Source organism: Diceros bicornis, chromosome 17 (genome assembly GCF_020826845.1).
Source record: "Diceros bicornis minor isolate mBicDic1 chromosome 17, mDicBic1.mat.cur, whole genome shotgun sequence".
In the NCBI taxonomy this organism is placed as follows: Eukaryota; Metazoa; Chordata; class Mammalia; order Perissodactyla; family Rhinocerotidae; genus Diceros; species Diceros bicornis.
The window spans coordinates 19,719,785-19,742,770 of NC_080756.1; the positions used below are offsets into that span (position 1 = coordinate 19,719,785).

Sequence of the window (22,986 nt, forward strand, 5' to 3'; positions counted from 1 at the left end):
GCACATAGCAGCAGGAAGGACCCAGCTGACACCTCCCCCCTACTAGAGCTCCTGAGAAGGGAGGCAGGGCAAATAACAAAGGTCACAGGGAGCAGAATGATCTGAGCCTGCTATGAAAAGGTATAGCTCTGTCAGCAGATTAAATTCCTGCTGGCGGGGAAGGTGGAGGAAGGCTCGGAAAGGTTATACACGGTGGGGAGGAGCTGGCAGAGAACTAGGAACCAGGAAGGCCTTGGGGAGAATGACAAGCCTCAGGGCCAGAGATGCCAGCATGGCAGCAACTTCGGTGCCAGGGCAGTTTGGGGGAGGGGGGAGGGGACGACCAGAGGTTTCCTAGTACGCAGATGTTGCTAGGAGAAGCTAGAAGAAGCTTGTTTGAGATCTTTGTATTTTGGTAACAAACACTGAGATCCATTGATGCTGTGTGAGGCCTGGTAGAGGTCAGAGCAAAGGGGTTCCTGGGGCCTATGTCAGCTCAAAAGCCCAGACCCCGCCCTGGCAGCCCTTGCTTCATCCCTCTTGTGGCTGAGGTACTTCTTTAGCCACTGAACTGGGCTTAGGGACAGGATTCCTGGTCTGTGTGAAGCAGCAGTGGGGAGCCCTTGCCTCCCTCTCCCTCCACCTCCCCACCCCCCCTACACACACACTGAAAGCAGGCAGCACTGGGGCTTGAGTCTACCCCTCCCAGAGGACAGGGAGAGAGCCCCACATCTGGAGAGGGACAAGGCAACTCCATTTCTGGTGAAATGTGGTGGCAAGAGGCTACAGGCTGCTTGGTGGTTCTGGATTTCCAAGCAGGTAGCTGGGCCCCACAGCCTCCTGTCTTCCAGTGAACAACTGAGAAGTGGCTACTTTGTGGGGAGTCCCAGAGATCCTGGTGGCCAGGTACCCCAAGCTTCTTCCTGTCTCCATTGGGGTAAAGAAGCTGCCTGGCCTGGGCCCCAGCCCCACTCATATATGTTCTGGATGATTCTGTAGGCAGTGGATGAATTCACCCACTGGCTGGTTCTCGTAGCATATCTTATAGACAGCCATGAACAGAGGGAACCTAGAATGGGGAAGGAGAGACTCAGCTTAGCCTCCTGGTATGCCCCCTACCCCCACACTCCCCACTCACCCCCTAATCCACCACTCCCCTGCTCTCCCGCCTTCGAGCTCAGGCAGACTCTGGCTCTCAACTTCCAATTGCTGAGAATATGAACTTCCTAGGCCTGCTCCCTATCGTATCAAACCTGCATGATTCCTTGGCATGAATTTTTTGTTCCAATTGGGCAAGCCACTTAACCTCTCTGAGCCTCAGTATCATCAACTGAAAAGTGGGGCCAATATACGAAAGCAGTGGAGAAGTGATTATGTCTTAGGTGCAGGTGCTCAATAAGTGCCAGCTTCCTTCTTCCCATCCTCTTGCCCAGGCTGCTCCCTTTATCAGGAGGCTTTATCCTGACCAGCCATGAGCTGATCTTCTGAACCTGTTTCATACTCTCTTATTCTAGGATTCTGTCTCAGACCAACAGAGCTCTGCTCTGATCAGCCCGTCACCCCCACTGTCTTTGTACTCCCTGAAAAGGAACACCTTGAAGTGTCCAACTCCATCTCCTCACACTTCAGCACCCAGGATAGGATTCAGGGGACAGAAAGGTTGGCCTCTGGGGAGCAGCTTAGACTGGGGGTGATGGACAGAGAGGTGGGATAGTCAGATGAGCTTATTCCTGCTGCCTGAGAGCTCCAACCTCCATAGCAGAGGACAAAGAGGAAAGGACAGAAGGGAGGCTACGCAGAGGACTCCAAGCAATGTGATATAAAGAGCACTAGACTGGAAAGAGTTCAAAGTCCATGAACTAGCTGGGGCACAGCAGGCATGCCAGACTCTCTCTGAGCTCTATAGTCTCTGTCTGTAAACAAGATACAGTTCCCTCTCTGCCCACTTCAGATGATGATGAATGGGGAGAGCACTTCTGGCTGTGGTTCCCTCCACCAATGGGGCTGTGGCAGACGCTTACTTGTCCACCAGGCCTTTGTGCTGGAGGATGCTGTGTAGCTCCCGGGCTGTCTGGGGCCCCTGCAGCTTCTGCCCATTCAGCATGTCTTTCTCCAGCTGCTCAATGGACTGTGAAGAAAACAGGATGGGTGGATGGAAATGGGAGAGGAGGGTTGTCAGTATGAGGTGGAGAGTCTGGGGCTCAGATGGGAGGTGCTGTCTTAGAAGGAAAGAAAGGCTGGGAATGTTCACAGCAGTCTTTTTTTTTTTTTTTTTTTTTGTGAGGAAGATCAGCCCTGAGCTAACATCCATGCTAATCCTCCTCTTTTTGCTGAGGAAGACCGGCTCTGAGCTAACATCTATTGCCAATCCTCCTCCTTTTTTTTTTTCCCCCAAAGCCCCGGTAGATAGCTGTATGTCATAGTTGCACATCCTTCTAGTTGCTGTATGTGGGACGCGGCCTCAGCATGGCCGGAGAAGCGGTGCGTCGGTGCGCGCCCGGGATCTGAACCCGGGTCGCCAGCAGCGGAGCGCGCGCGCTTAACTGCTAAGCCACTGGGCCGGCCCACAGCAGTCTTTTTTTTTTTTTTAAAGATTTTATTTATTTATTTTTTCCCCCAAAGCCCCAGCAGATAGTTGTATGTCATAGCTGCACATCCTTCTAGTTGCTGTATGTGGGACGCGGCCTCAGCATGGCCGGAGAAGCGGTGCGTCGGTGCACGCCCGGGATCCGAACCCGGGCCGCCAGCAGCGGAGCGCGTGCACTTAACCGCTAAGCCACCGGGCCGGCCCCCACAGCAGTCTTAATGTTTGTGCTCAAGAGATGCCTCAAGCCAAGTTCTTCTAGCTTGACACCTACAGGGCCCACCCACCATTCTGCATTCTCCCTGGGGCGCACCTTTCCTGTTCGGGCGAAGGCCTCAGCCACCTTGCGGTTCCGTCCTGCGTAGCAGGTAGTGATGAGGTCAGCAACACCACAGCTCTCCAAGAAGGTGGCAGAGGACACAGGGCCACTGCAGAAGAGCTTGGCGAAGGCGATCATCTCCATGAGCCCCAGTCGGATCACTGCCGCCTTGGTGTTGTCGCCAAAGCCCAGCCCATCGCAGAAGCCAGCCCCCACGGCCACTATATTCTTTGGGGAGTAGAGGTCACGGGTGAGAAAGAATCCCCTCCTGCAGGCCCCACTTGGAGCCCTCAGCACCTGCCTCGTGCTCCTTCCATCAGCCATGACACACCTCCTGAATAAGTGGGGAATAGTGGAGGGGCTCCTCAACTATTTCCACCTCTTGGTTTTCCCACTTGCTGCACCCCCTACTTTTAGGCTGGGCTTATGCTTCCTGGCTCCCCACCCCTGTCCCATACTCCATCCTTGAGGACATTTCCCAAAAACCAATCTGTCCAGCCAGCTCTCCCATCTATGACTATTCTGTTCTCTATCCCTGATATCCACAGCTCTGTCCAGGATCCAGAGTTTTGGTCATCAGTCTGAGTGTCTTGGACATCTTGTCTCCCATTAGGCTGGATGCTCCCCCACGGCATGTCCTCTTCCCCCAGACTACCCCCTGGAGCTAGAGATAGGGATGTCCCACAAGGGGCTATAGAGAGAAAGGAAGAAGGAGGTCCAATGTCTGACGGTGAGTAATTGGCAGGCCTGAATGACCCTGGCCTTGCTTTTGCAGCTCTTCCTATGTGTGTGGGACTTGGGGAAGGGGAGCAACTGCCCAAGAGTGAGAGTCTGGAGTACCTTGTATAGCTAAGCCAGGCCCTCCTTCAGGACCTTCTCCCCACCCCATAGCTGCCTCTGCACCCCTCTCACCTTTAAAGCTCCACAGATCTCTACTGTGTCCACCTCTTGCACCACGGTAATACGGAAATTGGGTGTCTGCATCAGCTCTTTCAGAAGCTGTCCCTGGGCCAGATCCTTGCAGCCTAAAGTGGGGAGAGGACAAGGCTTTAAGGGGAGACTCTTGACTCTTCTTCTCACAACTGCCCTAAGCAGGAGCTGCAACCCGTTCCCTGGAGGTGTCCCAACCCTCCCCCACCTCTGATGCTTGGGTCTTCTTCTTTTGCCTGCCTTACAGGGAGAAGATGGCTAAGTTGAGGGGGGTATGGGAAAAGGATGTAACTGGAGCTGCGTGTGTATGTGGGTAGTGGTGGGGCTCTCACCAATGGTTGTCTCACAGAACTTCTCATCAGCCACCTCGCTGGCAATGTTGGCCCCCATCAGCACGCTCATGGGGATGCCAAGGCGTTCCCCAATTACTTCAGAGATGAGCTTCAGCCCGTTGGGGCCTTCGTCTACCCCCTGGGCATAGGATGGAGCTCAGGCCAGGTGCCCTTTATGCCCAACTGAGGACTTCCCACCCAGAAATCCTGCCCCTTCCAAATCCACTGTTCATCAGTGTCTCTCCCCAAAAGTCCTGCCCCATTCCAACCCAGCCAAAGCTTGCTGTAAGGAGCCAGCATGAGAAAACAAATCCATCTGAAAACTCTCCTTCCACACACCCTCAATCAACCTACCTCTCCAAGGCAATGTATCCCCTCCACATCCCTAAATGACCTGCTCCTGAGTATCCCAAACCAACTTTCCATTCCAGCCACTGTTCTAAACCAACTCCCCTTTCACACCCCTCAAACCAGCTGGCTTCTCATACCCCCCAGGCATCCTTTGTACACCTCCTAAACCCCCGAGACATCTGTCTCCAAACAATCTCTTATCCACTCCCCAACCAACCTCCCCTTCCCAACGGCCCCCAGCATCTGACTATTTCTCAAGCCTCCCCAAAGTCAACTCCTCTCCTCTCTCCAGAAAACTCTTGGCCTACTTCTGCCATTTTCTGTTGTCCTCACTTCACCCACCCTGAGCCCCACAACAGTTAGCTGTAGCCCCATTCATATTGTCCTTGTCACCTTAATAAGAGATATGCCAATGGTGTTTGCCTTCAGGTGGCCCTTGAGCTGATCACAGATCTTGCCGATGAACTGATGGGGCACCACAAAGATCAGGATGTCGGCATCCGCTGCAGCCAGGACCAGATCTGGGACAGCCACCTGTGGGGGTGACCAGTGCTCGTGGGCCTAACAGACTTCTTCTAGACCCCATGGAACCCCATTCAGGAGATCTAGGAGCCAAAGAGTGAGGCTGGTGGGGGAGAAGGAAGGGCAGTTTGGGGACTGAATCTGAAAGGGCTGAACTTGGAGGAGTAAGACACTCTATTCCCTCTTCCTAGCCTTCATTCCCTCCAGCCTCAGCTATCTTGGGCCCTTGAGGACTCCTGGAAACCTCCCCCCAGCACTCTCCTAGCCCTTGGCTGTGGGAGAGTGAGGGAGGCCAAAGGAGACCTAGGCTTGGCAGGAGGAAGAGGCCAAGTAATTTCATCACCCTGCTCCTTAGGGCCCCAACTGGGAAGGGAGAGCCCCAGTCTTCCTGCTGTCTTCTCTGCTCCCCCTTTCCAGGTGGGGAGCAAGCCACATGGATTTGACCAAAGACCTTAAGTCCAGGAAACAGCGTCCAAGTCTGCTAATAACCCAGTGAATGAATAACAGGATTAGACCCCAAGTCTGGGAGCCAGAGAACCTGTCTTTGGAGGTTGTTGTTGCTGTGGAGACCAACTTCTTTGTCCTCTCCCTCTCCCCTTCCTGCCTGGGAGTCCCTAAAGGGGAGGAGGGGGGTACATTCAGGTTCTCCTCAGTCCCAGACATTGCCCAGGGGAGCAATTTGGGGGCTGTGCATAGGGGTGCCCTGTGCATGCAGCAGCCCTCCTGAGATGTTCCCCAGGTCCAGGTGGCACCTGAAATGGATCCCTCTCAGCAGGAGGCACCCCTCCACTTCCCTTTCCCTTCCTTGCAGGGTGTTGCGGCTCACCACGTTGGGGGGCAGCTTGTGCCCTGGCAGGTATTTGACATTCTCATGCTGCGTGTTGATGATCTCTGTCAGCTTTCTGCCCCCGACGTCTTCCTCAAACACCCACATGATCACCCGTGGGTCAAAGTGTGCCAGCTGGGCTGCATTGCCACCCACAATCTTGGCGATGGCTGAGCCCCTGGCAGGAGGGGGAGCACAGAAAGTGGAGGAGTGGGGGCGTGAGGGAGGGAACGGGGGCAGGGGAGGGGGCAGTGCTCCACCTCAGGATATCACAGCAGCCCACCAGATTATTTACTTGCCACCTTCCTTGTCACCCCCACCCCTGTGACAGTGTGTCCCTAGTGACCTGGCAGTAGACAGGAGACTCAGTCTACTTCACACTTTGCTGCTGGAGAAGGGGGCCAGCCTTGTGATCTCCCCACCCCACCAAACCCAAGCAGCTTTTCAGGCAGGGAGCACCCTGGAGGCTCCCTTCCTGTGGTGAACAGGTGCAGCTGCCCAGGCAGGCAAGGGCCAGAAGAGGTTTGGGCACTGTCTGTCCTGAGGGGGTAGGCACAGGAGAAGATAGCAGCAGGGGTGGAACAGGAACCGGAGGGCATTTCCTACCTACTCTCTGCCTCCTGCCCACCAAGCCTCCCTCCCCAGCCCACTGTGTATTTGGGAGAACCCCCTCCCCACCCGCCATACCCCTTGACAGAGCCGCTCACCAGTTGCCGGAGCCTACAATGCAGACTTTCTTGCTGGCCATGGTGGCGCTTCTCTGCCTGAGCCAGCTCAGTGCCACACTCCCCAGCTCCTCTGCCGGCTAGGAACATATAACTCCGCCACATGTGGGTGCAGCCAAGCCCCGCCCCCCAGGGTGGGTGGGGAGTGCCCAGGGAGACAGCCTGGCAGAGCCAGGGAAAGGGGAGGAGCGCGTAGAGACAGGTGGGGACCACGAATGGGGCAGAGACCAGGCCCCGCTTTTCCTCTTAGGTTTAACAGCTGACAGTGCTGGCAAGCATCCTCCCTTGGCCCCAGTTTCCCACCCCGTCCCCGCAATGGTCTCATTTTGAGGTCTGCCAAGAAATAGCCCAGATAAGGAGCAAGTGACTGGCCCCCCTCACTCCCTCCTGTCCCCCAGCCCTGGAATAAACTGCATTCAGCCCTAGTAGCAGATACAGGAATGCTTTCTTTTCCAAGGGAGGAATTGCCCTGCATATCCTCCCAGGACCCCCAAAACGACTCTACAGGTTTGTCCTCTAGCAGTGGCAGGGACCACATGTCACTGGCCCCACACTAGCTCCACTGCAGGGCCGTGGGTGAGTGAGGTGGGTGGGTGTGGGCCCACTTTTGAAGCTAAGACCACATTAAGAGGTAAGGGCCTGCTTTGGGGGCAACCCAACCAAGGATAAGGAGACCCCAGGAGCCCCGAGAGACAAGGTCATCTCAGTTACCCACATCTCAGGGTCTCACTAGTGGGCCTCTCCTCATCTCAAAGGATTGCCACCTGAATGTCTTCCAGGAAGGGAGGGTGGAAAGGTCTAAGGTAGAGGCTCTAATGCCAGGTAGCCCACAATTCTCCTTTTGCAGACTCTGGGCTTAAGGAAGAAGAGGACAGGAGAGAAGAGAAGGCAGCCAAGTGTTCACTGTTCTTGAGAGGCTTTGAGCTCCCTTCCAATTCTTCCTTGGGTTTCCAAGCTACCACACTAGGGGCTCCCTCAGGTTAGTGGCTAGTTTGCAGAAGCCAGAAAGGGGAAGGGAGGCAGTGCCTGGGGCAGCTGTGACCTCTGGAACTTTGTGGTCTCAGATCCTGTAACTGAGAGCAGGTGGGGTGTGTGATTTTGGGGGGAGGGGGAGAACGAAAGGAACACACTGAGCAGTTCAGGGCGCCATATTGCCCCGTAGCCATCTGTTTGACTAAGTGGGGGAGCTGTGGTTTCTAGGCTGATCTGGAGAGTGGGGCAAAGGCCCCTAACACTCCAGCTGTCTGTGCACCTTGGCCTAGAGGGCAGACACCACTGTGTGCTCACATGCCGACCTCTGGGCTTGGCAGATGGCTTAGTGGGTGTTTCCATCCCCCTGGGCTGCTGTTGGCGGGCAAGAGGGGAGTCTGTGTGCAACCACTGGGGAAGAGGGATTGGGGCATGAGGTCAAGACTAGGGAGAAATGGTTTTCTAAGTTCTAGGGACTGCCCAGGAAAAGCCCACTGTATTCTCTTCCCATGGCCAGGGTGTGAAATCGGTGGTTGACTGTTTCCCTTAGGAACAAAGTTGTGCCTACTAAGAGCCAGCTTCCCACAGATCACTGCGACTGCACTGGCACAGAGACAAAGGCACCAGTGCCAGGCTGCCAGCTGGGAGCACTGATTATGGGTGATGGAAGAGAGAGAATGCTTCTGTCCCTGGCACATATGATGGGAACCCCAAAGAATAGATGTTTATGCATAAAATAACCCCCTTGTTTTCGCCTAACTGCTTCCACCTCTCATTTTGCCCCTACAATCATCATTTTAAGTAGTGTGGAGACAAAGAATTTGTTCATTTATACAGGAATAAAAAGTGTGCAGAGATTCAGATTTGGCTCGTCACAGGAAGTTATCTGTACCACTAGAGCTCTTTTCCCAAGAGCAAACTGTAGATTATTTGCTTGAAATTAATAATGGTTCATCAGCCATTCATTACACATGTAATTAGCCTGGGTAAAAACAGATGCCATTTCTATGTCCTTGACATCAATTTTTTCACTCCAAGTTATCACCCACACACATTCTTCTCTGCTTTCCCTACTCACGTCTGATAAACCCCCAAGTTCCAGATTGGGAACAGTGGTTGTTTCCTTGTTGAGTCTGATTACATACAGGCTATACTTGAGTATTCCTATCCATGGAGGCCAAGGATAATTTTTTAGCTACAACTTCGGAATATGGCTGCACTCATCCTATGTTCTAAACCACCTCCTTGGGTAGAACTAAGCTAGATAATGGTACAAAGCAGGAAAGTAATGAGCCACCAGGTGGGAAGCAGGCACATTATGATGGGAACTGTAGCAGAATTTCATGCTAATGGGAGTATCAATCTTGAGCAGTCTTCCCAACTCTGCCAATGAGGGCCTGGTTGTCTACAGTATGAGGATGACAACACAGCACTTCCATGTTGACCTTAAGAAGCGAAATCTTCATCAGGGCCATGAAAGTGGGACCTTAAAGAATGGCAGGCACAGGGGACACAAATGTCTTTAGCTGTGCAGGCCCTGGCCTGTTATCTAGAGAGGAGCCCTGAGAAGTGGAACTGCTCTAGAGACACGTTCATCAAGCCTAAGGGATCAAAGGCACCCAAGGGCAGCACACTTGAACGAGCAGGTGCCCTAGAGCTCAGGACAAGGGGGAAGATGGTAGTGCCACTGTCTTGTTAGTACCTTCCTAAAGGGAACTGGAGGCAGAACTCTAAGATCTAATGATGAAGCCCAATACTCCCAACCACCACCTGGCCTGCTTGGACCACTGGGCCGACAGAGCAAGCTCTAAGGTGAGAACCTGAGGTCCACAGGGTAGAAACCTTGTTTTCTACCACATCCCCAGTGCCTAGCACCACAGCTGGCACACAGCAGGTGCTCAAGAAACGTTTGTCAAATAAAATGAACAAACACCATGAGCATGGCTAGTGGTATTGGAATAGAAAGAGCTCAGGGAAAAGCTCTCTCTCAGTAGGTAGGGGGACCCATCCTTTGGAAGAGTCTTTTATTAAAACTGGGTGACATTGATAAGGGGACAGTACAAAAAAATTTTGGTCCATGAAAAAAACATAATAATTCAGTTAATAAAAACAGTTATCTTCAACAGGGACACTGTAGGAGTGCTCAGCTTCCTTCTCATGGTTCCAGCCCCAAGGACAGAGGTGGTCCAGCGTCACTGTGGGGAGAACCTTTCAAGGGAGGTGTGGGATAATGGCAGGAAGGAGAAGATGGGGAGAAAATTCTGCTGTTCCCAGTGTGGAACAGGCAGGGATATGGGGCTGGGGGATGTGCTCGCAGGAGCCTGAGGAGGGGGTGGGGAAGCAGGGGCTTTGTCAGTTCTGTGGGTTTAGAGCCCATGCTGAACGGAAATCCCCCTCTGCCCAGCTGTCTCCCACCCTGCTATGTTGTCTGCGAGCCTGGGATATGCTAACTCGGGGGCAATACAACCTGGAAGAAGAATCTGAGGCTCTCCTGGAAAGATGCAAAACCATCTCAGTTCCAAGGGGCCAAGATCACAAGGTCCTGCTGCTACCTGAGGGGTCTGAAGCTTTGAGGGCAGGGGCTGGGGAGTCACGATCCTGTGAGGCAGGGAGAGGCAGAGTCACAGACCCGCTCAGAGCTCTTCTCCAGCCCCAGGCGCTTTCACTCCTCAATGCCCTAGAAGTCACCAGTGGGTGTCAACTGGGCAGACAGGGACAAGAAGACAGGGATGGCCCAGGGCTTTTACCCGTTTGATTTTAGGCCTGTTTCTCCATGAAGGGATAGGGCAGGCAGGGTGGAGTGAATGAGTCACACCTCCAAGCAACAGCAGGAAGGAACAGCCTCTGCTGGCAATGACAGTACCCCAGGTTAGATCCCTGAGGCTCTGACAGGGAAAGGCAAGATTCCGCCACCCAAATGCCCTGGGTTAGGACAGACAGGAAGGAATCCCAGAAAGAGCAGCTACAAGGAGTGTGCTGGGGGGAGCAACAGTTAAAGAACAAACTCCAATACTGATGTGGACCCCCTACGAGGGAGTAAGAGAAGCACTGAGACAGCAGGCCGATCCAGAGGGCTGCGGACTGACCTGGGGCTCAGGGCTAGAGGGCAACAAGTGAAGGGAGACTTTGCTCCAAACCTGTGGAGGGAAGGAAGGAAATTGGATTCTGTTATCAGGAGAGCCAAGATCAACTAGCTTATAGAGTGCCCCTAGGCCTGAGTCTCGGAGAAGGTACTAAGGCTCCCAACTCCTAGGTCTCTGAAGGGCAGGATCAGGGTGGCCAGTCCCGTTGAAGACCACTTGGCTTTAGGCCCAATCCAGTCAATGCACTGATTACCACTACAGGTTCTCTCTCTAATACTATCTAGAGGTCCTATGTAGACCAGGGGAGGGTAGAGGCACATGGGAACTTTGTGGGGCAAAGGGAAGCTGGGAGGTGGGAAGGGATGGGGTGGAGAAGAGGGTAATAGGTGTCTTGTGAGACAGCAACGTGAGACCCTCTTCATTCTGGTGTTGTCCTTGAACCAACGGCATCCCCTGGAAGGCCCCAAGCAAGACCAAGGCAGGTGCTATGAGGCAGGCAGCACAGGGCCCAAATAAAGAATCGGTGCAGCCAAATCAGGGCTGTGGGAGAGGCCCTATGTATTTCGGATTCCCAGGGCTTGCTCTAATTCTTGCCGTCTCTGCTGCACCTAGGGAGAAAACAGTGGAGGGAGTGGAAGCTGAGACAAACCAGAAGTTGGTGCCTAATATCACAGACCCCCGTCAGGGGTGCAGACCCCTGACCTTTTGTCAGTTTCCCCTGTGCACCCCAGGCGACTACCTTGGAGTAGAAGTATCGGCACACAGCCTCTTGAGCCCAGGGCTGGAAGTAGAACTCAGCTCGGCGCTCTTCCTCTGGGTTACCTACCACGTCAGTCATGGTCTGAGGGAGATGAGAGGGGAAGAGAGAGGAGAATAGACCTGTTTCCTTCCTTCCCATCTGTTATGTTATGGATTGAACTATATCCCCCTAAAAGATGTCAAAAATCCTAACTCCCCAGCACCTGTGAATGTAACCTTATTTGGAAACAGGGTCTTTGCCAGATGATCAAGTTAAGATGAGGTCATTAGGGTGGGCCTAATCCAATATGACTGGCGTCCTTATAAAAAGGGGAAACTTGGACACAGAGACAGACATGCACAGAGGGACACAATGTGAACACACATGGAGAACACCATCTGCAAACCAAGGAACGCCTGAGGGCACCGCAAGCTGGGAGAGACCCCTGGCACAGAGCCTCCCTTACAGCCCTCAGAAGGAACAACCCCCACTGACACAGCGATCTAAGACTTCTAGCTTCCAGAACTGTGACACAATAAACTGCTGTTGTTTACGCCCTCGTCTATGGTACTTTATTATGGCAGCCCTAGCAAACTACTAATACAACACCTAGAGTCACCCCCAGCTATCAACAAGTCATTGCCTGTTCGGGGATCCTTTCTGGCACCCCTCGTTCCTTGCCCCTCCGCTCAGCCTCTATAATTGTAGTCACAGTCACCACAGGAAAGGCGAGAACTGAGGGCACATTTCACACATTCTGTGCTCATTCCTACCTTGTTGCCTGAGCTTATGGTGCTCCTCTCTCTGGGAAATAGCTCAAATCCCAAATTCTCCATGAAGCCCTCCGCAGCTATTCTAGCCTCACTGATCTCCCTTCTTTGAATTATCTTATTGGTACTGAGGAATTCTGATAATGTCTTACTACTTTTTTTAAATCATATTAGCAGGGCCGGCCCGGTGGCTTAGCGGTTAAGTGCACGCGTTCCACTATTGGCGGCCCGGGTTCGGATCCCGGGTGCGTGACGCACCGCTTCTCCGGCCATGCTGAGGCTGCATCCCACATACAGCAACCAGAAGGATGTGCAACTAGGACATACAACTATCTACTGGGGCTTTGGGGAAAAAAAAGGGGGGAGGATTGGCAATAGATGCTAGCTCAGAGCTGGTCTTCCTCAGCAAAAAGAGGAGGATTAGCATGGATATTAGCTCAGGGCTGATCTTCCTCACAAAAAAAAAAAAAAATCATATTAGCGTAGTTTCTCCAAAGAAAGTGCATGCCGCCTTGAAAGCAGAGATCAAAGCTTCCACTCTGTATCCCCTACAATACGGTGCACAGTGACAGCACACAGTAAGTACCAGATAAACACTTGATGGGTCCACCTCCATTTCCCTACTTAATTGAAAAATGGACCCCGGAACATGCTAAAAAGAATCTGGTCCCTCACTTCCCCCTCTGGCTCTTCTACCAGATGCTACAGAGATAGAGCAAATGTGTGCCTCACTGACCTAAGTCCCTTTACACCTCTCCTGGGTTCTTTACCTTGAGGTCCCGGCACTGGGACTGAAGCCAGTCATTGATGAAACCCTGAGGGTCTCTGGCAAAGCTCAGCATGAACTCCCGCTGGGTCTTCAGCTGATTGATAGTTTCTATTGTCTCATGGATCTGAAAGGAGGAAGGAAGCTCATAACATTTTCAAACTGGGGCAACGCAAAGTTAAACAGCAGACAGTGTCTGACATTTCCATGAGCCACTCCCACCCTGCGTGCAGTGCACTGCCCAGAAATGGCACGTGTGCAGAGCCCCAAGGGCTCCGGCACTCAGCATTCTTTCCACAGGTAATTTGCACTGTGTCTCTACAGACCCCACGTGAGGAAAGTTTTCCTTTTAGTTTCTACAGTGTCCACTATAGAGTGAAGCTACACGGTGAATACTTAATCCACAGCACAAATGGGTCCAAAAACACTCTTAGGTAGAAAAGAAGTGGTATGGAAGGCTGTCTGTCTCAAAAGCTGTGGCCCATGGCTTTTGTTCTCTGCCCTCTCCTATTCTCCCTACTCTTCACAGCAATTTCATCTATTTGTATGTCTTCCATTACCACTGACAGGGTAATGAGTCCCCAGTCTGCAGACCGGAGTCCATTTTCTAAACTCCAACCAATCCAACTGCTTGACATCTCAAGGTACCTTACACTCTCCAAAACTAAATTCACTTCCTTTCGCCCAATACTTGCTTCTCCTCCTGGTCCCAATCTGAATGAATACTACTGCGCACCCAAGCTAAAAACCTGGGACATCATAAATGCCTCCTTCTCCCTCATGCCTCACCCCACCATCCCCATCCAGTGTCCAAATCCCTCAATTCTACTTTGACACCTCTCAACTCTGTCTACTCATTTCCATCCGCACTGTCAGTACCATAGGTTTAGGCCCTCGACATATCTTACATACATTACTGCATTGGCCTCCTCACTGGGCTTCCTCCCTCCAGATCTGCCCCTCTTACAACTGACTCTCCACCTTCCTGCCAGTGATCATTCTAAATCCAAGTAGCATCAGTCCCTCCAGTCTTCAGGACGAAGTATAAACCAGTTTTCCCTGCCTCAAAGCTTCCTCATGATTAGGCTCCTGCTTCTCTATCCCGTTTGCTTTCCCCAAACTTCCCATCCCTGGCACCCTAAGCTATATCTAACACGCTAAATGGCTTGTACATCTTGAACATACCAGGCTCTCTCTCATTTCTGGATCTTTACATACTCTGTTCTCTCTTTCTGGATTGTCCTCTGCCTCCCATGCTCCGAAGCACCACTATCCTTTCTTCCGTTTCATTAACTCCCACTTTGTCCTTCAAGATTTAGTTGGGGCATCAACTCTTCCAGGAAAGCCTCCCTGTTCTCCTTTGTATTCCCAGAGCATTTCTGGCTTTCCTTGCTTGGACTATGTCTAATAATGTTAATGATGATAATGACAATAACAACAGGAGCAGCAGCTACCATTTGTTTTTATGTGCCAGATACAGTGTCATGTCTTTACATACACTGTCTCATTTAATCCTCATAACCACCTTATAAAAATAGGTATTATGGTCTCTATTTCACAGATGAGAAGCTGAGGCTTAAAACTATTAAAAGGTATAGGCAGAATCAGAACTCGTGTGTCTGGCTCCAGCCAGCACCAAGCAGTGCCTGCCATATACAGGGTGTCAATACATCTTGAATGAATACCAAGAATCAAAACGCTGCAATGGAGGCTGGTGGCACCCAAACTACCCAGAGTGGAGGCCCCTACCTTGTTGTCTAGAGTAGCAATCTCCTGCTGGCTGGCAGTAGATAGCAGAAAAGAATTCATCTGGGTCTTCAAGGTATCATCCACTTCCACATCAATGTCATAACAAGCTGTCTTTTTCTGATCATTCGGGTCAACACTGGGGAGGAAACCAAAGGGGCCTGGTAAAGGACTTGTACTCCAAGATCTAATTACACAGGGTCAAAAAGATGGCCCAAGAATGAAGGAAACGGGGTTGACTGCAAAAGGGCATAAGAGGGCCAGCCCTGTGGCTTAGTGGTTAAGTGCACGCGCTCCGCTGCTGGCGGCCCGGGTTCGGATCCCGGGCGTGCACCAATGCACCGCTTCTCCGGCCATGCTGAGGCTGCGTCCCAAGTACAGCAACTAGAAGGATATGCAGCTATGACCTACAACTATCTACTGGGGCTTTGTGGGGAAAAAAAAATAAATAAAATTAAAAAAAAAAAAAAAGGGCATAAGAAAACTTTTGGGTGTGACAGAAATGTTCTCTACCTTCCTTGTGATGGTAGCTACATGGTATACACATTTGCCAGAAGTCATCAAACTATACTTTAAACAGGTGTGATCTATTGTATATGAACCTCAATAAAGCTGATTTTTTAAAAAAGTCAATGGTAAAAATTCAAATGTTACACGATATCCAGTGAAAAGTTAAGTTTCTCCCTCCCCAAAGGAGACCACTACTACAGTATCTTGTGTATCTTTCTCCCTGTTAAACTAAAATTGACCCTGAAAATAAATTCAAACAAAACACAAACCACACAAAATAAAGAGCGGCCTAACTTGAAGCACAGGAATACAGGACAGACTAGCTTCTACTGACCCAATGTAGAGGTTGTAGGAGTTACTACAACTTCTATTGACCCAATGTATAGGTTGTAGGAGTTACTATAGCTTCTACTGACCCAGCATATAGGTTGTAAAAATTACTGTTGGCTAAGTGATGGTTCAGGGTCTAAAGAAAGGAAGGCCTTTATTGGAATTAATGTGGAGTAAGGGAGAGAAGGCAGAGAGACTATATCCAACCAGAGAGACATGCAGCTTTGAGGAGGCGGTGCCTTCCTTTACTCCATATCTGCCTACAGATGCCTTGCTCATCCATCTTCTGAACAAAAAAGTAGAGGGAGGTAATGGATGTGGAGTCTCAGACTGGAATGTCCTGCCATCCAGAGAAAAGATGGTAGCCCATCAGTGATGAGCTGATAAATGTCTAACAACTGATTTTTCCAAAAGAATCGGAAAAAAAGCCCTGATTTGTAGCATTTGCCAATTTCTATAGTTTAAATATTCCCAACATGGTTGATTTCAAGCTGCCATTACATTACTGATAAACGAGTTGGGAAGAGATGTGCAGTAATACATTACTATACAGTTATTTCCACCACACAGACACAATAGACATAACCTCAAAAACACAAATACTTGTAAGATATAAGAAAATAATTAGGAAATGATGAGTTATTGAGTATATATTACCCTCATTTTTTTTTTTGGTGAGGGAGATCGGCCATGAACTAACATCCGTTGCCAATCTTCCTCTATTTGCTGAAGAAGACAGGCCTGAGCTAACATCTGTGCCCATCTTCCTCCACTTTATATGTGGGACACCTGCCACAGCATGACTTGATAAGAGGAATGTAGGTCCATGCCCAGGATCCGAACCTGCGAACCCTGGGCCGCCAAAGCAGAGTGCACAAACTTAACAACTACGCCACCGGGCTGGCCCCACCTCATTTTTAATATAATATATTTAACTGTAAGTTTATAATTTTAAATAACGGCTGTGTTTAACAACCTGTTTGATGGGCCGGCCCTGTGGCTTAGCGGTTAAGTGCGCGCGCTCCGCTGCTGGCAGCCCGGGTTCGGATCCCGGGCGTGCACCGACGCACCGCTTCTCCGGCCATGCTGAGGCCGCGTCCTACATACAGCAACTAGAAGGATGTGCAGCTATGACATACAACTATCTACTGGGGCTCTGGGGGAAAAATAAATAAATAAAAATTAAAAAAAAAAAAAACCTGTTTGCAAATTACTGAAAATCTAACAGTTGGCTTGTGCAAGCAGGTACAAGCCAGCTCCAGCACACTGCCTCCCATACGCATGTTTACCTGATGACATGGTTAATGATGATGGGCTCTGGTGGCATAAGCAAGGCGTGGAGGCGTTGGGGGATCTCTGAAAACTTCATACGCTGAGACTCAAAGATCTGAGGGAAAGAGGAGAAGCAGCTAAGAAGTCGGCATTTTGAGCACTAGTGCTCCACAAACTATAAGCAAAAGAATGGATCCTTTTCTTACCTGCTGGAGGTACTTGTCACAGATGACAAACTCCCGCTCGTGAGGGTCCTGGAGCTTATGTGTCTTAATATATTGCCACAGTGCTTGGATGATCACTGGTCGGGTCTGGGTGTGGATGCCCAGGAGCCGAGCCAGGCGAGGGTCTAATTTAAACTGGGGAGGCTGCAGAGAATCAAAAAGTACAGAGATGAAATTAGTGAGCTGGGGCTACATGCATTTTGCGGTGCAAATAAATGGCCATACATTCAAGCCATTCAATAAGCATTAATGTAGTGCTTTCTTTGGGGCAGAAAAACACTAGGAGGAACTCAGAGATGACTAAGACCCTATCCCTATATTTAGGGACCTTACAGTCTGGTGGCAAATTATCCACAACTAGACTTAAACTTTTATTTTTTATTTATTTATTTTTATTTTTGGTGAGGAAGATCAGCCCTGAGCTAACATCCATGCCAATCCTCCTCTTTTTGCTGAGGAAGGCTGGCCCTGGGCTAACATCCGTGCCCGTCTTCCTCCATTTTATATGGGATGCTGCCACAGCATGGCTTGACAAGCAGTGCGTCGGTGCGCGCCTGGGATCCGAACCCCGAACCGCCGCAGCGGAGCACGCGCACTTAACCACTACGCCACCGGGCCGGCCCCTAGACTTAAAATCTTTAAATGTCAGCCTACTGAGGGGATGTGGGTGTGAAAGCTGGACCCCCTCACATCACCACAGAATACCTGGTAATCCAGCATCAGTAGGACAGTACACCGTACATTCACGTCTCCTGGCCGCTTCACCTGGAAGCCATCCGTCTCCTGGGTAGTGGCGGTCCTGTGCCACTACAGAGAGGAAGATGTCAGGGGGTGCTCTCCCAGAGGAAGAGCTGGGGTGGGAGGGAAGAGCTTCTGTAATGACTGAATATTCAACTTTGATTACTGAGGCTATTGGAGAAGAGCAACAGCATGAGACATTTTTAAAAACCGCAGATGGTTTTGGAATTACTGTCTGTGTATAAGTAGATTAACCTTTTAATTCTGACTATTCGGAGTCACATTTTTTTTTATTTGTTTGTTTATTTTTATTTTTTTAGTGAGGAAGACCAGCCCTGAGCTAACATCCGATGCCAATCCTCCTCTTTTTGCTGAGGAAGACTGGCCCTGGGCTAACATCCGTGCCCATCTTCCTCTACTTTGTATGGGACGCCACCACAGCATGGCTTGACAAGCAGTGCGTCAGTGCGCGCATGGGATCCGAACCTGTGAACTCCAGGCCTGCAAAGTGCAGCGTGCACGCTTAACCACTGCGCCACCAGGCCGGCCCCTCGGGGTCACATTTAAATTAGCCTGAATTTTCAGCGTTAATTTTATCCATAAAATGGATAAGACACATGTGCACAGTAAAATAACGTAGCTATCATTTATTGAGTACTTACTGTGTGCAAGAGTATTCTAAGACATTTATTTGGATCATCTCATTTAATTCCCACAACATCCATAAAAGATAGGCATGATTAAGCCTATCTTACAGATGAGAAAACTAATGCTTAGAAGAGGAAAGTGACATGCCTACGGTCAAACAGCCAGTAAATGGTGGAGCTGCGATTTGAGCTCTGGTGTGTCTGATTCTACAGTCCACATTCTCAGTCACTATGCTCTACTGCTATAAAGTTAAGGTAAATATATTTACAAATTTCTATTGATTCTATGACTTACTTCCCTTATTAGATGGTAAAGACCTTCCCATGTCTCTTAGTGGTTGAGGTTAAGGGGCTGCAGCTACACTGGCAAAGAAAGGAGCAGGTTAAGTTCACTTGGAGCATGGGACTGTCTCCCTCTGGCTTTGACTGTATCCCAAAGAACACTCGCTAACATGGTCTTTAGAACACTGTGTAATCAGGCATTATAATAAAGGATTTCTGATGATTTGGCATGTGAATCTAAACAGAGCACAGACCAGAAGGAAGTCCAAGATCTATAAAGGTAACCTTGGCAAGGACTAGAACCCTATTAGTTAAGCCCCTTCATGACAGCACCTGCTGCCAGAAAAAAGTATGAATGGTGTGTGGATAACTACAGCTCACCATTATTTATAAGCATGATGCAGAGATGGCCTGGCATGCATAAGAGGCCTCCATTAGAACTTCCCTTGAAAGAGGGGGCAGCAACCAGGATAGTAACATTAAAAAGGTGGAACAAGTCAGACTGTAAGAGTTCTTGGGTCCAAACAGTACCAGAACTAAACACAGCCAGTGCCACCAGGAGGTCAATGTGCAAACTGCAATGGTAGTACTGTACATCTGGGGTAACCCTTTATTTAATATACCTCCCCTCTCCCTAGACATTAAAGTTTGGCTCCCAAGTCCATCATCCTCCAGTCACAGAGTCAACACCTAGAAGGCAGAACTACTCACTTCTACCAGATGGTTGTCTGGGCCATACAGGTCTTTGTCCAATTCGATCACCAAGGACTTAAAAAAGGAAGAGAACTTCCTCTTTTGTTTGGTGGCATCATATTTGGACAAGGCTGACTAGAGGAGAGAGAGGAGAAGTCATGTTAGAAAAGGCCAGAAGAAATTCCCCAAGACAAAGTCCCATAAAAAAGGAACCCAGAACAACAATGGGGAAAAACTCAAAAATGTCATCTGAGTATTTCTTAGGAAATGGCAAGGTAGGTATCTGTGGGTATTAAACAAGTCACAGTAGCAAAAGAACCCTGAAGAAGCAGCCTATAACATGTACAGGGTCGCTGACTTACTCACTTCATTTCCCCAAGAGAAACGAGGCAAGTTAAGCCAAATCGATGCACATAACAAAGCGAGTCTGAACAGAGAAAAGTCTGACTCTAGAGGGGAAATGAATCACAGGCAGTAAGCAGCCAGAACAAAAACAGCTTTCTTTGGATGGAATGACACCACCAGCAGATGGACTGGACCTATATAGAAAAGAAGGAGGCTGACACTGAGCCCTGGTTCTCCTGCAAAAATGCATTCAAATTAGCTTGCCTGTGAATAGCTAAAATAGAGAGCCAGAGAGTGTAAGGGAATGAAAGGTGAGATTCCCCAAGGAGCTTCTGGGGTGGGAAGTTTGGGGGCTATCACCTGTCTGCTCATGTTCCCCACGAAGCAACAAAGAGCCTGTCAGAGAAATCTATCCCACTTAAACTGTGAGATGTCTCCAATGAAAGTTGGGAAGATGGAGATGCCAGTGGGAATCAAGGACTCAGAGAGGAAAGCATGGCCTCAAATGCTCAGTGCAAACTCACTTGATTAAAAAAAAAAAAACAAAACTTAATTGAATAATCTGCAGATACTGCTACATCCCAATGGCCAGCGGCATCAGGAGGAAGGTAAACAACAAATCAAATCCCAGGACAATAACGTTCTTGATATGATACCACAGTGAGGGCCAAGCTGTGGGAACCAGACACAAAGAACCATTGTCTTTTAGTACAGGAACACTGTGACCTCTCCCTGCTGTTCCCAACAAGGGCTGTGAGCACCAGTAAGGCTTCCTGCCAATCAGACAACACTGCTTGTTCCCAGCAGCTCCCACCCTAGATGCCAACCACAGTGGACCTTGAACTCACATCTTCCAGGAGCCGTCCTTCTACCCGAAGCTCCCAGGAAGCCACCGTCCCTTCCCCATCCTCGGCATCTGACTTAGCCGGATTGAAAGTGTTAGAAATGAAAATTCGCAGCTTCCGTTTTTGCTGAGGAAGGCAGAAACAGGATTGATGGTGGGGCTTCAGTGGTTTGATGTTGAAGACAAGGGTCTCCCCAAACCCCAAAATTACTCCTAACAGGAGTACTGTCTACCCAGTCCCTGGGGTGGGTGGATGGAGAGTCCATCTAGAAGAGGAGTACTGGCCATTGGCCTGAGTGCAAGTGCATACACTGGGATGCCAGGTGGACAAACTCACGCAAGGTGCCAGGTTCCTAAGGCGGCAGAGCTGTTAAAGCAAAAACCCGGAGAGGGTACGTTTCTGGTGCAAGAGATATCAAAAGCCCCTCCCCCTTTGCTATCTGTTCTCATGCTTCTAATGTAACACTCAGTTCGTAGGCGGAAGGGAGAGATATAATTTAAATGCCAAGGAGAGCTGTGCTGCGCCTTTGATTTCTCATCCTGAGCCTAGTGAAGGTTCCCGAGTCCTCGCCTTTGGCTCTCTGTCTAGCCCTCTCCCGAGTTACCTTGATGGGACGTTTCAAAGCCTCCTGGATATCTAGCCGTTTCCTCATGATAGTCTGGTCCAGTTTCCTTTCAAAAGCCAAGAGATCCATATAGGCTTGGGATTCTGGTACCAGTTCACGTATCTTAGAAACAGAAAGATATCATTGGGATCTAGAGCTGACCATCTCTATTCTCAAACCCACCACACCCACAAGAAGACCTAAAGCCTGGACTCACCCTTTGAGGTAGAATTTTGTCAGCCATCTTCTTTTTCTTTGCACTGTTTAGAATAAATACTGTTATCAGGTTGGGATGGAACTAGCCAGAACATGCAAACAGGCTGTCAGCACCTCCATTTATAGTAAAGTAGAGAGACTGCAAAGCTTCTCTCAAATCAAAGACATCCCCCTGCCCCCAACCAACATGAGGCATTCTCAAGAATGAGCACCCATCTGCTGACACAGCACCACTGCTTCTTGGTTCAGGTACTCCCACCACCTGTGTCCTCACAGGCCTCAGGCCTCCTCCTTCTCCTCCTCCCTTCTCCCTCCCTCTGCCCTGAGGCATCTTACTTGTGATTTCGGTTTTGGACCGCCTGCTGCTGGACCTGCTGGATCTGCTGAGGTGCAGGTCTCTTGCGGGACTGGTCCATCCCTGACTGGGCCAGGCCAGGTCGGACTGAAGGGTTCCCCCCATAGCCAGGGGGTCCCATGGAAGGTCCCTGAGGTGTCATTCGGCTGCCTGGCAGCATACCTGGTCTCTACAGAGAGGAGAGGACCCAGAGATGTCATGGCTTCCCCTACTAACCCCACTAATAAAGGTAAAGTGGGGGATGGCTGAGTTCTTTGAATGAAACAAGGCTGGGGGTGGGGTGGAGCACAACAGGAGGGGAGCCTTCTCCCTCTTTAAAACATAACTGGAGCTTCCTCTGCTCCAGTTGTGATTCCATAGGAGAGTACAGCCCAAAAGCTAAGAGATAATCAAATTATACTCAAATTCTCCCCAGCCAGTTTTTTATGTGACACACTGGACAGCTCTCCTAGTCCTACATTTACTCAGCACTGTAGCTGACCTCAATTTGCCAGCTACACCTTCCGTGTTCCTGTGGGCACTGGAGCTGCCCAAGCCCTTTTGCACTCCAGCCCTCATATGCCCACCATTTCATCCCGCGGGTTCTATACCCTGACTCCCCACGGAAACAATACCCCTAGAAGCAGGTGGGGATGCTAAGTGCCTCCCCTCCTTTCCTCTGCACTGTCTCCCCTTACCCCCACTCAGGGCCCGAATCCCTCCCAGGGGAGGTCCTCCTACTTCTCCCCCACCCCTGTCACTCCCAGGCCCCCGCTCGGCCCCGCCCCCGGCCCGCGCGCCCCTCCTCCCGCCCCACTCACCGGATAGGCCGCTCCGGGCATCGGGGAACGGTACAGCCCTTGACCCGGCGCTGGGCCCATTCGCACAGGAGGTCCCGGAGTCCCGCCTGGGCCCAGAGCAGCCGCCGAGCCGGCCCCTCCAGAGGCTCCGGCGCCGCCGCTCGGAGCCACAGACTGGAAACCTGCCCGGGCCGCCATCTTCCCCGGAGCCTCGGCTGCAGCTGCACAAAGAACCGGAACCGGAACTCCCCCCGCCCCCCGCGCGCCCCCCGCGCGCCCGTCTGTCCGCCCGGCCGGCCTGCCGGCACGGGAGGCTGGGGGCAGCGAGACTGTGGGCTAGAGGGGGGCGACTAGCGGAAAAGGCGTGCTGACCACTCCCTCCCCCCCTTCACGGTCCGGGAGGGGAAACCATCGAGACGAACTCGGGATAGAGAGGCCCTGTGAGGGGGCGCCCCCAGGCGACGGGAGGAAGACAAGGACTGGAAAGGGGACCACAGCCCCAGCC

At 50.8% G+C, this 22,986-nt stretch overlaps 2 protein-coding genes across 6 annotated transcripts; both read right to left on the minus strand.

Moving 5' to 3' along the window:
* Nucleotides 1-634: 634 nt before the first annotated feature.
* Nucleotides 635-11,070, minus strand: GPD1 (glycerol-3-phosphate dehydrogenase 1). The gene is made up of 9 exons (XM_058559248.1): nucleotides 11,062-11,070; nucleotides 10,624-10,727; nucleotides 5,844-6,021; nucleotides 4,889-5,029; nucleotides 4,145-4,283; nucleotides 3,795-3,907; nucleotides 2,877-3,110; nucleotides 2,001-2,107; nucleotides 635-1,048 (listed from the first exon to the last, which is right to left on the minus strand). The coding sequence occupies exons 1-9, from the start codon at nucleotides 11,068-11,070 to the stop codon at nucleotides 952-954; spliced, it is 1,122 nt and encodes a 373-aa protein (XP_058415231.1). The 3' UTR covers nucleotides 635-951.
* Nucleotides 9,523-22,718, minus strand: SMARCD1 (SWI/SNF related, matrix associated, actin dependent regulator of chromatin, subfamily d, member 1). Of its 5 annotated transcripts, none has more exons than XR_009222543.1 (14): nucleotides 22,503-22,717; nucleotides 21,684-21,871; nucleotides 21,349-21,391; nucleotides 21,132-21,254; nucleotides 20,531-20,653; nucleotides 19,356-19,472; nucleotides 17,683-17,784; nucleotides 16,960-17,121; nucleotides 16,771-16,868; nucleotides 14,645-14,780; nucleotides 12,900-13,022; nucleotides 11,360-11,461; nucleotides 10,624-11,228; nucleotides 9,523-10,135 (listed from the first exon to the last, which is right to left on the minus strand). XR_009222543.1 is itself a non-coding variant. In XM_058558297.1 (13 exons), the coding sequence occupies exons 1-13, from the start codon at nucleotides 22,677-22,679 to the stop codon at nucleotides 11,175-11,177; spliced, it is 1,548 nt and encodes a 515-aa protein (XP_058414280.1). In that variant the 5' UTR covers nucleotides 22,680-22,717; the 3' UTR covers nucleotides 9,523-11,174. The 5 variants fall into 5 exon arrangements, 3 of the variants coding, with proteins under 3 accessions (XP_058414280.1, XP_058414281.1, XP_058414282.1); XR_009222542.1 differs by having other exon boundaries at nucleotides 10,285-11,228; XM_058558297.1 differs by having other exon boundaries at nucleotides 9,523-11,228.
* Between the last annotated feature and the right edge of the window lie 268 nt (nucleotides 22,719-22,986).

Excerpts from the sequence above, each read along its gene's own strand:
- SMARCD1 (XM_058558297.1), bottom strand. The coding sequence starts at position 22,679 with ATGGCGGCCCGGGCAGGTTTCCAGTCTGTGGCTCCGAGCGGCGGCGCC. Across the intron at positions 17,785-19,355 it reads CAGACAACCATCTGGTAGAA|TGGCACAGGACCGCCACTAC; the intron begins GTGAGTAGTTCT and ends TCCTCTCTGTAG. Across the intron at positions 13,023-14,644 it reads TTGCTACTCTAGACAACAAG|ATCCATGAGACAATAGAAAC; the intron begins GTAGGGGCCTCC and ends TCCTCCTTTCAG.
- GPD1 (XM_058559248.1), bottom strand. Across the intron at positions 3,908-4,144 it reads GTTCTGTGAGACAACCATTG|GCTGCAAGGATCTGGCCCAG; the intron begins GTGAGAGCCCCA and ends TCCCCACTTTAG. Across the intron at positions 1,049-2,000 it reads CACAAAGGCCTGGTGGACAA|GTTCCCTCTGTTCATGGCTG; the intron begins GTAAGCGTCTGC and ends TCCCCATTCTAG.